Below are 14,731 nucleotides of genomic sequence, written 5' to 3' on the forward strand. Positions count from 1 at the left end.
TCTGACAGTTAGAACTGCCTTTCAATCAGACTGTTCAGTAAGGCTTGGGAGTTGGAGGTCATGAGTTCTCATTCAACCTCCCTCACATCAAACAAGGGGCTGTGAAGACCCCCCACCAGAACGGCCTTCAAACCTGCAAATCCCACATCCCAACATCAGAGGAGAGCCAAGGACTTTTCTTCTTGGCTTGTGCCTAATCAAGGCTGGTTAACTGGAGCCATACTGAGAGCGGGGTGGGGAGGGAGGAAAGAAGAGGAGCAAGTCATCCACATTGACCCGGGAAATAATTCTGTAATTCCCTCTTGTCCTGGCTCTCCCATTACTAGCTCAGTGAGTTTGGCAAGTTATTCAACTGCTCTGAGACTTTTGCTCACCTGTGAAATAAGGATTATCAGAGTTCCTGTTTCAGAGTTGGGATATGGATGAATGTAGTGGGCTTGTAAAGTACTTTGGACAGTGCCTAGCACATGATAAATGCTGAATTAAACTTGGTTATTATTTCCTGTAGGTATTCAGGTCATGCAGATTCTCTCCTGTTTGCTCAGGAACAACTGTCATTACCTTATGGGAGAGGGAGTCAAAAATGCCCCAGAAGAGCTTCTCTGTTAGGTGCAGTTCTTCCTCCACAGCCTGACCATAGCTCCCCTGTCCTGAGGGCAGACAGTAATACTTCCAGCATTGCTCGTAGTGGTTCGTCAGAAGCTTGAGAGTTCAAAGCAGGATCGTGCCAGGGAGGTGGGGCAGAGAAAACCCAGACGCATCCAGGACAGGCCAGGGAGAACAAAGAGTAAACAGAGATGATGAGAAGGAAACCAGCATTCAAAACAGTTGGGTTGTGGACAAAGAGGCCTTCAGACACCACTGGGAACATTCTGCTTTCATGCCTAATGAACGCTAGCCTGGCGGAATCTGCCTGATTAATCTAGTGTCTCCTAGTGTACCCCGAACAGCTTGGAAAATGGAGAGGAGCTGTTTCTACTACAAATATGAAAAGTACTCCCTGCAAGTAATCACTGTGTGTGCTGTTCCAGCCAGTCAGGGGTTGGAAGATTTTCTTCTGAGTTCTCTGCTCCTAATTATGGAAGATCCTAGGGGGTGATGATATAGGAAAAGGGATGGTAGGCAGCAAGTTGTAGGTCTTACGATTTTCTCTGCATTGATGACTGTCTATGGCTTCCTTGCATTTGAATAGAGTTCTGGGATGGCCCACAATACGCAACAGCAGCTCCACATATGTCCAGTAGAGGGCAGAAGTGTACTGCTAATTTTCCTGTCCCACCAGGAGCAGCCATATCCTCTAAGAAAAATCCCACTGACATAAGAGGTGAAAGTGAGCTGATTAAATGATATCGATAAGGCCTCTTCTGGAGCCAGAGTCTGGTTGACAGCAGAGGCCTGCCAAGGAACAATGAATGCCAGGTTAAGTTGCAAAATGTGGTTTTCAACCAGAGCACTTTTTGAGATTAAAACAGCGACTGTTAGGATTAGAGAAAAGAATGAGTCCTTGGAGGGCTGTGAAATCTGAGAACATACAAGCTGTTTTCTGCTTCACATGGAGATAGGGGATTGAACTAAAGGCCTCTGGGAATTTTGGTTATCCCAGAAAATGCTTCTTGGAATCCTTGCTTGGGCTATTTCTGTAAAGAAGGAAAAGTTCTGCAGGCAGAACTTTAAAAATCTGTAGGCAGAATTTTCAGGAGTGGCTTGCCATTGCTGACACTTTTGAATATGCAAATATGGCAGGTGCTTCAGAGGTAGAAAGTAAAGAAAACCACCTTCTTGGGTAGGTTGCTGGTAGGGGTGCCCTCTCACGCAAGACACGATGTCAGATGCTCCCAGTGCCACTGATGAAAAGTTCATGAGAAATTCAGAAATGAGGCAACACATAATGAGAGCGCTTTGTGGCCTTACTTTTCTTAAAAAAAGTAAAAGAAGTAGAAAAGAAACAAACAAAAAGAGGATCTGTTAAAAACAATAACAGCAACCAAAAAAAAAAAAAAGGGACAAAGCGGTATGGAATAGGAAAGAGACATTTTAGTTTCTGTACTTAAATGAAAGATCACAGGGCCTTCAGAGCCTTTTGAGACTGAAAATATTCTGAAAACCTAATGATGGCAGGAGAACGCAATATCTTAGTTCCCTTCCTAACCCCTGCTAAATAACAAGTAGTCAGTGGGACACAATTAAGGAGAAATGGAGCAGTTAATGAATCTAGCAAATCTACTCTCTTCATCCTGGACATTCAGAAAGGGGTTTGATTTTGTGGGCTCTGTCTTGCTGGTTAACCATTACTTTAAAGGAGTAAAACACATTTAGTGTGTATTTTGCACCTCAAATTGTCAAGACATCATGTTTCACAAAGCACATTTCCTTTGACATGTACTGCATTTCTGTAACAAAGTTGTTTACCTTAAGAGGCATTTTGCAGTATTCATTAAGGAGTGGTACATCAAAAACAAGACGTCGCAGGAGTTGCTGCAACATGGAAGGCCTCAAGTGACTGCAGCATGGAATAAGAAAAAAAAAGAAAGTGAAAGAGAAGACAGACAGGCAGAAAGAAAGAGACTCAACAATAACCATATATTAGAGCTAAGTCTCAAAACAATTAGCTCCTAAAGCACAAGGTCTTGGATAAACCACCAATAATGATAAAATGTTTTAAAAACCGAGCATAAAAAAACCCCAAAAAACAAAAAACTGAGCATAGTTAAATTACAGAAAGATGGACAAATGCAAATCATTTGGAACACCTAAGATTAAGTTCTAATCACCACGGACCAGATGTTCTATGCTTTGCGCATACTCAAAATATATACATTGATTATGTGCAAAGAATAGAATGGAAAGAAGGGGCAGTTGATTTCATAGCCATCTCTAAGGACTGATGAGTCTCTTGAACTTTGCAAAGGGAGAAAGGAAGGTTGGCGGGCTGCATAAGTGGAATTTGAGGCCATCTACTGGTGTGATTTGAAGAAAACTTTCAGGGCCTCTGGGTTGCTGCTGGTCCATGAAATTCTCACTATGGAAATCACTTCTTTGGGTTAAGGCTTTGTCCTCAAACAAAACTAAACAAAAACCAAGGAAAAAACTTCCTTTAAAAAGGTTACTACAATGCAGGAACTAATTAAAGTAAGATTTATCAACTTACAGAGTTTAAGGTCCTGTAAGCAAATCTTTAGGGCAAGCAAATCTTGATATAAAGGAGAGTTAAACAATATTTATTTACTCTTTTTCAGGTTACTAAAATTTTTTTAAACCCAGGAACTTATGGACTCTTGCCACAGCAAAGTGTGCATGTGCACACGTGCAGTTTGGCATGTAAGTTCTGTTCATGAAGCCCCTGAATTCCTTGCACAGACCTCTAAGGAGCCAAGGAGGTAAAACAAATAATGATGTTTAATGTCAGAGTGCAGGGAAGAACGCCTTGGGGCTTCTACAACAAGGAGGATGGATGCAAAAGAAGATGAAAAACAAAACTCGTTTATTACACAACTTTTCCTAAAACTGGCCTTGTGACAAAAAGCCCTGGGATAAAAAGCACAGTCCAAATATACAGTAAGCAAATAGCCTTGTCTCTGAAGCGAATGATTTTATTATAAAATTTCTCAATTTTCACATTACTGTTTAGCTAATTAGCAATATCACCTAAGATTGATTGACCTGAATAAAATTAAGGAGTGAAATAAACCTCTAATTCCATTAATGCCTAACTTTTTATTAAGAATGAAAAATCTAAGTATGGGTTTGTCTGCTATGTCTAGAGCTCATGAGGCCAAGAAGAGGAATGATGGAAGACCCCAAAAGTTTAGTAAAAGAGTTATGAGCTATATTTTTGGCTTGATGTAAAATTCTAATTTCTCCATGGTCTGATTCTCTACAAATCTCTGCAGTTAAGATTAGTCTCACCAGCATGGCTTTCTTACTAGGCAATGGTTTATGCTGGGAGACAGGTTCCTTGGTTGATTTCATTCCTGAGATACATGTTGCGTTCAGACCTAGCAAAAAGGTAGAACAAGAGCTGCAGGTGTTACTGATACAGTTACCAGCCAATTACAGAATTGATTCTGATAAAGATTTCTTTCTGTGTAAACTCATTATTTATCCCCTTTGCCATCACTGGGAAGAAAATACATACAAACAAGGAATGGAGTCATTCCTTTTTCCTTTAGAAAGGGCAGAGTGGAAATCCTAGGTTCCTTATTATTCCTAGAAACCTTGAAATGTGTCTACCAAGTATACCTCTCTTTCAAGACCAAAAACTTTGTAATTAGTTTAATTCTCTGCCAGTTATTACAATAACCTTAGAATGAAGCAGTGTCAGAGTACTGGGCCTGATTTTTGGTAAAGGATCTCAGGGAGAAACCCCTTTTGTGGGCCTGGACCCCCCCTTCTGCCTTCCACTCCCCACCCCTCTACCTCTCCACCTTCCAACTCAGATAAATAGTACTCTGCAATGAGATTCTCCTTCTTTGGACAGTTTGTTCCCTACATAGTTAAAGGCTGCCAGTCTTAGAAAAACAGCAGATAAAAATTAATTTTCATAAAACATTTTAAATGCAGTAACATATACTATGTTTGAAATTATGTGTGAGGTTGCCTTCAAGCTTGATGTTCTAAAAGGACTGAGGAGCTGTTTTTATTCTAGGAAGTCCTAGCCCCAGAATGCATAGTTATCTCTTCTGTGTGATTAGGAAATCCAACTCATTCAACTAGAATCAGGACCACACAGCTGGCCCCTAAGGGGGAAGCCTGCTGATCCTCTCTCTAGGACAGCCTAAGGCAGGGGTTCTCAGCCTCAGCGTGAATCCCCTGGAAAGCTTCAGAAACTGAGGCCTGGGTCTATCCCTAAAGGTCTTGATATACTGGTCTGGAGGGTAGCCTGAGTACTGGAATATTTAGCAGCTGACCAGGTGATTCTAATGTGCAGCTGAACCAGAAAACCACAGCCTTAAAACAATAGATCCTGGGCTTTGATGTGCTGCCCAGACCTACCATTGCAGGGTCCTTCTTCCTGTGACCCTATGAAACTTGATACAGTTTCCCGAGGATCTGAGGCGCATGGGATTCTCAACTGTTTGCCCTTAGAAAGGTCTGCTTCCCATCTGCAGTGGTGAAAACTATTGCCTTTAATATTCCACTGTGGCTGGGGATTCTTCTTTCCTTTGTCCCAGGTCTTGGGGGACTGGCCGGGGAATGCTTTGGGCCATGCTCTTACAGTCTGGTCTCTGTGTAAAGGAATACCTGCCCAGTTAGAAGGGAAAAACTTCTGCTTTGGGGTTTATCTTGGGAATGAAAATATTAGTTCTTCATCAGAATACTTGAGGCCTGAAACAGTCTCATCTCCTGGTCTACTTACTCCAAGGGTTAAAGTCAGCCACTGTGCCCTGCACTCCCCAGGAGGGGGAGATAAACTTCAGGGAAGAGGCCAATAGCAAATAGCGTGAGAAAGCTAGCCTGGAAGCGTCCTCAGACTGAGTTCACCACTGCTAGGATCACGCAGTTCAATGCCACTGACAGGGATGCACACACAGAAGGGAAAAACAAGGGAGGGGGTACTCACTTGCAAATGGAAAGCAAACATTCTTCTATGGTGTCCCTCTGGGCTTTGGTGAGAGAACGCCCCTTGGAAAGCCTGTATATTGTTTGTAGTGTAGAATCGATCAAAGAGGTATAGTGCTCTGTTCCGGCAAAAAGGGGGGCACATCTTGTGAGGAGCGGGAGCACAGCTGAACATATGTATCTATTCAGTGCCAACGCAGCCTCCGTGGTGCTTAGCGATACCTAGGGAAAGGGGTTGGGCCATTGGTCAGTCTCCTCGGGATGGACACAACAAAGCTTTCCCCAGGTACTTAGCTCTCATGTAGCAGGTCAGGGGAGCTTACACATATCAATGTTTCACAGCATTCAAAGCAACAAGGGACAACTTTCCACCTTGTCAGCACAGTTATTTCTCTTTTTTAAATGGAAAAAATTAAATTAAATAAAAGGAAAAAACCCCACAAAAACAAAAGAAAAACAAAGACTGGTTGTCTGGATCTAACTCATCCCAAATGACCCTAAAAACATCTGTTCCCCTTAAAGAATAACTCTGAGCCCTTATTAAAATCAGCAGATATAAAGTCTAACCCAACATCCCTGATGATTTCAAAGGTTCAATTGCCATGCTACTGTAACATTTATACTCTGCATTTAGCTCTCTTTTCTTACCTTGTGGGGACTCACAAATTACCCTCTGGTGATTTTAAAATTAGTAAATTCATAATGGTTATAGGCCAGGGAATCTCTCAAACTCACTGGTTTTGGTGCAGCTTTACAGGAAGTGCAGCTCTGACCTCCATCAATTAATTTAGGATCACTGTGAGCATTTCACAATCTGCTAAATAAGAGGGTAGGCAGTCTCTAAAGGGTACCTAACTCTACATGGGAAAAAACGTAAAGGGAATAGAATTCAATGGAAATCCCTAAAACTCTGGTGTAATTCTCATTCACAATATTTTATTTTGTTCATTTAGGCAGACAGGCTAAGTTCAAAGAAGACTCATTTAGGGGCACTAAATATAGCCAAAGCATACTTAAACTCTCTTTGAAAACTGAAGAACTTCAAAACAAACCTTGAGATTCCATGGAGATTTAATAATGCCATCATTTCCTCTGATTATCACTAGCCATTGTATCAGTAACACATTACCTATAACTTACGATTTGAAAGCCCGTTTTTGTTGAACTGTAAACAGTCCTGAGGGCTCCTATTAATGGCCAAAAATTTGTCATCTGGAAGCTTTTGCAATTATACTGGAAGAAACAGCTAATCTTTTAACATTTATCACTTTAACAGAGAGAGTAGCTAAAATGCTTTGTTTGCAGTGGCTGGAAACTTTTCAAAAGTGAATGCAAGAATGTCTGTTTGTTGAGGTATGTATTGAATTTATTTCTGTTGTTGATGCTGCCTGGATAAGCATGTGGTTTGGACAGCAAATGCCAGAACAGCATTTGCTATTTATTTGATCAATAGAAATGAAATGCTTTTACCAGCAATCTTGGGGACGTACCACAGATTAAAATGTTATTATTATTTTTTTAAACCAGAAATTTATAGACAGGCCCCAAAGCTAGCTGTGAGGCACAGTATTAATTAACCAAAAGGGATCCTATGCCTCTAACACATTCATGGATATATCATTTCACATCCCCATGCAGGGCTGTACTCCCATCCAACTTGGGCTCAAACCGCTTTTTATTTCTGGGTAACCCAATCAAATCTCAGTTAAGGTCTTAGCCAGGTAACCACCCATCACTGAGCTCAGATTTCTACCTCTATGGGACATGAGGTTGATCCTTTGAGAGACCTCATAACAGACCAAGAAGACATGCTTCTAGTTCTTTAAAAACAACCTGTGTGGCAAGGTATTTTTCAGACTTAAGATGATCTAGTTTAGTTTGTCTTTTCTTCTTAGACTTGGGACTCCAGCAGTATTGTCTTTCTGCTGAGTCCTGACCTGGGGCATCTGTCACCTATGCTCTTTAACTCCTGAGATTGCCTATCTTGATGCTTTTTGACGTTCGATTACTTCACTTCACTGTTGCCTTCCAAACCTATGTTTGCCCTTGGCCTCTTGGGTACTTGGCCTTTGTCATGCCCTCCTGGCTTGAGACATTTTCCTCCTGATGGTCAGTCATGAACCTATGGAGAGTGGGAAGACTATGTCTAGGTGCTAAGGCTGTCGGCCAGCCATTTTCATATGTGGTAGAGCCGTGGTTCTCATTTGATGGTGACTTTGTCCCCCAGGGGACATTTGTTGATGTCTGGAGTTAGTTATCACAACTAGGGGATGGGGGAGTGCTACTGTGATCTAGGGTGTAGAGCCCAGGGATGCCACTAAGCATCCTACAATGCACAGGAAAGCCCCACACAACAAGAAGTTATCCAGCTCGAAAGGTCAATCATGCTGAGATTGAGAAACTTGGCAACAGAAAGAGCCGGACTGGATATTTGAGGTCAGGTGTACCTGCATCTAAGTCTGTGACCCAATAAAGGAAGATGCTCCATTTCTTGGTGCCTCAGTTTTTTCATCCTTGAAAGCAGGCTATTAACATGTCATCCATTCGTATTTAGAAAATACCTGCTTCTAATTCCAATCCTGTTACTAATTTTACAACAACGATGGGAAAAATAACTTATTTTAGTAACTTACTGTGTCTAGAGAGGCAGAGGCTCTTAAATCAGGTAAAAATCCAACCTCCAACAAGTGGAGCAGAAAAGTTTGGTCTTTAATGCCATAGACGCGGTCCAAGAACAGCACCATGGGTGCCTTGTGGTCAGGGCAGAAGTTGGCCACCATGTCTGGCTCGCTGACTGACCCATCTGAAAAACACACAGAAAATATCATTTCCACACAATTCTCAAGAGGAAACACATGGCTTGTATGTCTGGTTTGTTCTCCTAAGAATGCACAGGAATATTTAGATTATTCTGGAGGTGTGCTGGGTCCAGCTTATATTGGCTAAGAAGAGCCAATTGTTAAAACGTCAGGAATTTTGTGAGCCAGTTGTTAAACATTATTAAAAATTAAAACTTATAATTAAATTATTTTTAAAAGTTAATAGTCATGACTTCCTATTTTTAGGCAGTACTGGGGACTGAACCTGGGACCTTGCACATGCAAAGCAAGCACTCAACCACTGAGCTACATCTGCTCCCAACTTCCTAATTATTTACTCTACTTCACCATAAAGTATCTTCATGAGGTTATTTTTATCTATTATATCTGGATGGTAGAAACAGAATATAGTGGTATGTTACATGTATTCCCTTCTCAACTCTGTATTCAGGACATCATTTTGATAGCTTGAACTCGTCAGGGTGGGAGTATTTATACCACAGAAATGGGAAAATGCTAAGAATCAGAGCTTGATTAATTGTTCTGTGGATTTCAGACATAAGAAAGCAAAGGAGAAAATGTTAACACAAATTATACTTAAAAGTGTGTTATATCTGTAGCCATTACACCTCAAAAGCATAAAAATTGAGAAAATATTCTTACAGTATTTGAAAAAATTATCTGATTTAGCAAAGAAGTTGCTCATATCACACTATTGCTGAATGAGTAGAGTTGGTTTGTTGTTTCATTTTCATCTTGTCAATGTAAATGAAAATATTGTGTCAGAATTACACTCATTCATTGATTACAACTAAAGATCAGTTATGGATACAGAAGTCTGGAAAAACCAAAGAAACCAGACTGTGAAAATCAATGGGCCATAAGAATTTGGAATAAAGAGTATTGTATATTTTATTATTATTTGTAAGCTAAGTGCCACACACCCTTTATATCAATACATTTTAAAATAAACTTGTATATATGTGTGTGTGTGTGCATATGTCTGTACATATACAATTACTTTTCCTCCTAAAGAATGTATTGTTTAACTTTTACCATCACACCACTGATATTGCAGCTCCTCCCAAGAGGCTCAGATTTTGTGGAAAGTTATCTAGATGGCCTTTGCCTTGGATTGGAATGAGAATAAATGGAGAGAGAGATGAGAAGGAAGAAGTGGCGGAAGATTGGCTTTTTAGCTTCTAGTTGGTAGGTAGGGAATATGAAGCACTGTGCTGTTAACTGATTTGCCCCATACCATGTAGCAAATCATGAAAAGTAGATTTTTCTGACTAGTAGAAAATGCTGTGGCCTATATGCTGAGAATAAATATAATTGTGGAGCATTCTAAAACTGCTGCTAAATCTGTGACAGAGAGTTATATGTGTTCATTTAGAGAGGTTAACCTTAGATCACGCAAGAACTCCAGTCTTATTTAAATACAGAGGTTCAAAGGCAAAGTGGAGAAGATTATTTGGTATGGAGAATAAAGCGTTTCATGAGAGGGTTAAAGGGAGAAATGCATTCCTTCTTCTCCATCCATTCATTCATTCATTCAATCATTTTTCTCCCCCCTGCCGTTGTCTGCTCTCTGTGTCCATTTGCTGTGTGTTCCTCTGTGACCATTTCTATCCTCATCAGCAGCACTGGGAATCTGTGTTTCTTTTTGTTGCGTCATCTTGCTGTGTCAGCTTTCCATGTGTGCAGTGCCATTCCTGGGCAGGCTGCACTTTCTTTCACGCTGAGCAACTTTCCCTACGGGGCGTACTCCTTGTGCGTGGGGCTCCCCTACACGAGGGACACCCCTGCGTGGCAGGGCACTCCTTGTGCGCATCAGCACTGTGCATGGGCCAGCTGCACACAGGTCAAGGAGGCCCTGGGTTTGAACTGCGGACCTCCCATGTGGTAGACGGATGCCCTAACCACTGGGCCAAGTCCACTTCCCTCCTATTTTGTTATGTACCAAAAAACTAGGAAAAGAGTTGCTAAATGATCACACTATACTTGAAGCTATTTAAAAACTACCTTACAAGCATGGAACTTTACAAGGCAGCCTGAAAGCTGCAAAGGTGAAGTGCTCTTGAGCCCAGACAGAGCCTCATTCTGCCCAGGAAGCAGTGCAGGGCTCCAGCAGAGCACGGAGGGAAAGGAGCCTTCAGACAGGAGACTTCTCCCCTCTGCTCCATGCCCTCTCCCTTCCTCTCCAAAGCATCTCAGTGACTGAGGCTGAATTAATCTCTCAGACATAGTGGGTGTTCCCAGGCATATTGTTTTTGCTGGATATTATTAAGTGTTCTGTGAAAAAAAAAAGTCTGGGAAACACTGGGTTTGGCATTTATTTTCTATATCATAAGTTTCCTCAGAGCTTTTATAATTTTAAAGATTCATAAAATAAAAATGTGATACATTCCACATCATTTTCTAAAGTTTTTTTTGACCCAAGTTCCTTATGAATAGGAATGCCTATTAATATCCCTACAAAAATGTTCCATGGAACACCGTTTGGGAAACACTCTAACAGTCAAAGTCAAGCCACCATCCAATTCCTCCATCTGCTTGGAAGAAGCAGCCTGAAGAGCAGGTGGACTGACTCTTTGAAACAGAATGCTTTTGGGAGAGAGAGGTTTTGCAAAGTTAATTCTGACTGGTGTCAAGTGTCAAGTATGGCAAAATAACTCTTTTAGTTTTTGTCCATGAGGGGCTGGGGACTCTGGCAGAAGGGAGCCTGTGCTAGGTCTAGCCATCTGTTGCCCCAGCTGGATACTCCTTCTTGGGGACAGAGAGGCAAAGGAAAAGGAATGCAAAAGCTTTCATTTGTCCCATTCCATCGGCCTCCTTCCAGAGCATTCACGTATTCAGAGGACTGGACTGTGTGCAGGCTTTGGGTATGGGTTACGGTGGCCCTGACACGGGATCAGAGGCCACAGTAGCCGGCGGCACGGGGAGGAGAGGCAGATCCCCCATCACCAGAAAAGGAGCAAGACAATCCCCCTGCCCAGCTTCCTCGCAAATAAGAGGCTGGTGGCATCGCTGCCGGGGAGAGCCTGGGGCTGTTTCCCTCACCTTTGTTCAGGGAGGGCAGTTTCAAGGGGATGCTGATGATGCCAACCAAGTCTTCTGTGGGGACGAGGGAACGTAGGATCGACCTGATTCGGATGGCTTCCCCTTTTCCTGTCTGGATAAGCTGAAATACAGGATTGGAGAACAAAACATAGATAAATGAAGTTCCCAGACCCTTACCCCAGCCACATCTCCAGACCTCCGGCATTAAAATGGTTCTTTTTAAGAGGGGCACACTGCTATGTTTCCCTAATTGCCATAGACACTTAAGGCACAGGGAGAGAAGCTTTCTCCTGATGTCCCAGAAAAGGGGCTACTGAGGGAAGAACTCTGAAAAACCATCATGTAGTTCCAATTCCAAGTCTCGGCAGTGAATTTGTAGCCCACCGGGGGCTTTCAGTGTGAGCAATGCAGGAAGCTCTCAGTGGCCATGACGGATGCATTGACAGCGTAGACTCAGTTCCATAGTCTAGAATTCTGCTAAATGTAGAAATGGCATATGAATGTCAATTTCCCAGGAGTGTGATTAATGTTGGGGATGGGAGAGGGCAAGGGGGATGAAGAGAATGTCAGAGAGAATGCGAGTGTCTCCAGGCAGAGGGCCTGCTCCTTACTGCCATGAATGGTGCATGAGCCTTACAGATGCATGGCCTCCTGCCTGTGCAGGCTCGATGGTGGGGGCTGCAGGGGGGCTTCCCGGCACAAGTGTTAGCCAGAACCCGCATGTCAGGAGCTCAGGCAGGATCTACCCTAGCTGGCTGGATGGCATGCTGGGGCATTTTGTCCATTTGAAGTTATTTTATGAATCCCAAAAAGAGAAAGTTTGTGCTTGTGATCTAATCAGTTCCCGTGTTTGTGAGACCTCTTTTGATTGGACTACAGCAATGAGGAGGGACTCAGGTAAAGTCTCTGAATTTTGCAGGGTCAGATAAAAACAGAGACACAGATAAAGGAAGCCACCATATTATATTGATCCTGCCATGTGAGAGAGGACTGCAGGGCAACAGAAGCCCCTGAGAAGATCAAAGAGCTGAGGCCCAGGGAGAGACAAGCCCTATGCCTGATAGCTGGCGACTGAACTCAGGAAGAGAGCAGAGCAGCCGAGACTGACAGAGGAGGCCTGGAAAGAGTCAAGCCCTATGCCTGATAGCTGACAGCTGAACTCCAGGAGCTGGGCTGAGAGAGATGGTAGATTCTGGAGGGAAATGCAGAGATCTCAGCAGAGATTGGTGGCCGTCCTTGCCAAGGTGCAGCTGACTTTAGTGAGAAAGCATCTCTGATGGTGCCTTGGTTTGGATATTTCACAGCCTTGGAACTGCAAGTTTTACCCCAAATAAATTCCCTTTATAAAAGCCAACACATTTCTGGTACTTTGCATTGGCAGCCCTTTGGCAAACTAAACAAGTATGATGCATAGGAAAGGAGAAAGCCTGTCCAACCCTGGCTGTCCCCTCTCATTTCTCCCTCACAGGGTAGAGGCCCATGCCAGGAGTCTGAGAAGGATGTGTGCGTGCACACGTGTATGTGTGTGGGGTTGGAGGAGCAGTAAGGAAGAAACTCCTCCCTGGATGGGGCTCTCATGGCTTAGATATCTCATGCTTCCTGTCTTCTTAAGAACAGGCAACTTTCTAACTTGCTTTCTCAAGTGAAGAGAGGTCCTCAGGGGAGCGGAAGCACGAACCTGCTGAGGTCTCTAATCTTCCCATTACCGAAAACTGCAGAACACCCTAGTCTTTCCCTGGCTCCCTTTCAAAGATTCCTTTATTTGTCTCAAGGCACAGGAAGGGAAAGATGGGGTTGGGTAAGGCTGGGTTGATCACAGTAGGGCTGGAATCCTGATCAGCCTCCCTCATCCAGATTTAGACTTTCTTTTGTCCATAGATTCCTCAACATTGGATTGGTTTTCCTAAACACTTGGGAATGGCTTTGGAAATAAACTAGATTGTGTATTAGACAAATGACACACTGGCAAAAAGATAAGAGTGGATGCTTCAATGCAGTGTTTTTCAAACTACAGGCCATGACCCATTAATGGGTTGTAAAATCAAGTTAATGGGTCATGACCAACACTAAAAAGCATGAAATAGATTAGTATAAAATGGAAAAGCATGAATTACCCATGGTAGGGGTAAGCGTTGTTTCTGGAACACAGTTATAACATATATTCCACTTTTTATTATGAATATTGGTCAAAAAAGTTTAAAAGCCACTACTTGAATGGGTTCTGTCTTTCATTACCATTAAAAAAACACAGCATACCTAGAGTTAGCTTGGTAGTGACTAAATACACATTCTCATTGAAACCAACATTTAAAGCAGACATAATCTGCATTCTAAAGTGCCTTTAGGAGATGTTGGGAATAATCCAAATGCAGTGAGCACTACAGAGAGACAGGCAGGCAACTGAGCCCTGAATGACAACAATTCTTTTAAAAAATTACCATATTTTCTAATTTAAAAGGCTATCATTTCTTTTCTGTTTTTGTGCAAAAATAAATTATTTCTGCTTTCATGTTTCTTCATTCTCCATGATGCTCAAAGGCTATGAATGAGGTTCCTAATAAGAATTTATTTTTAAGAGCCTGGGATAAGATTGCTCTTTTATAGAAATAACAGCAAAACCTTCAAAATTTCATGTGCTTTAATCTTATTAGCTCAAGGATCAAGGTAATTTTGCCTAAATAATACTCTCTCTTTACCTAAATAATGAAAGTAGTATAGGAAGTTACTCTCTGCTTTTGAATCCTAGGTTCCCTGAAATGATAGATACACATCTTGTCTTTCCCCTTTACTAACATGGTGAATATGTATGTGGAGGTTGACTCTCTTTGAAGTATTTATAATTTTAATACCATGGGCAGTATTTAGTGGCATATATAATTAGAGTTTACATGTAGGCAAAGGCAAATGAGACTTAGATTTCCTCTAGAGATGCGAATGTTAACAAAAGTTAAATACTTTCTTGGGGCTTCAGAAATGGGAGCACGGAGGGAATTAAATGAGCAAACGATAAAGTAAAATGTCCTAAAAATGAGGCAAGTGACCTCCTATTCCCACAGACTGTTGTTGTGAGAAGGCCTTGGTTTAATAACAAAAGAAAAATTTTGGAAGCACAAGGTTGCATTAAGCTAGAAGGACAGCAACCGATAAAACAATCAAAATCCTCTCAAAGTTATCTACAAAAATAAATAACTTGTTCTCCAGAAGTGTCAAGGTCAGGAAAGTCAAAAGAAAGACTATTCTAGATTAAAGGAGACACTGGACTAGATTTTGGATGAGTAAAAGTCTATTAG

The 14,731-nt window shown here is 42.0% G+C and overlaps 1 protein-coding gene across 3 annotated transcripts in view; it reads right to left on the bottom strand.

The window, feature by feature from the left end:
* Positions 1–14,731, bottom strand: part of RYR3 (ryanodine receptor 3) — a 506,364-nt gene that overhangs the window by 104,848 nt on the left and 386,785 nt on the right. For all 3 annotated transcript variants that reach the window (XM_071214091.1, XM_058293854.2, XM_071214090.1), the window contains exons 46-50: positions 11,442–11,562; positions 8,193–8,362; positions 5,561–5,781; positions 2,410–2,500; positions 562–702 (exon numbers count right to left, since the gene is read on the bottom strand). In XM_071214091.1, the coding sequence (XP_071070192.1) occupies positions 562–702; positions 2,410–2,500; positions 5,561–5,781; positions 8,193–8,362; positions 11,442–11,562 (744 nt within the window). The remainder of the gene's footprint in view (positions 1–561; positions 703–2,409; positions 2,501–5,560; positions 5,782–8,192; positions 8,363–11,441; positions 11,563–14,731) is intronic.

Source organism: Dasypus novemcinctus, chromosome 3 (assembly GCF_030445035.2).
Source record: "Dasypus novemcinctus isolate mDasNov1 chromosome 3, mDasNov1.1.hap2, whole genome shotgun sequence".
Taxonomy (NCBI): domain Eukaryota; kingdom Metazoa; phylum Chordata; class Mammalia; order Cingulata; family Dasypodidae; genus Dasypus; species Dasypus novemcinctus.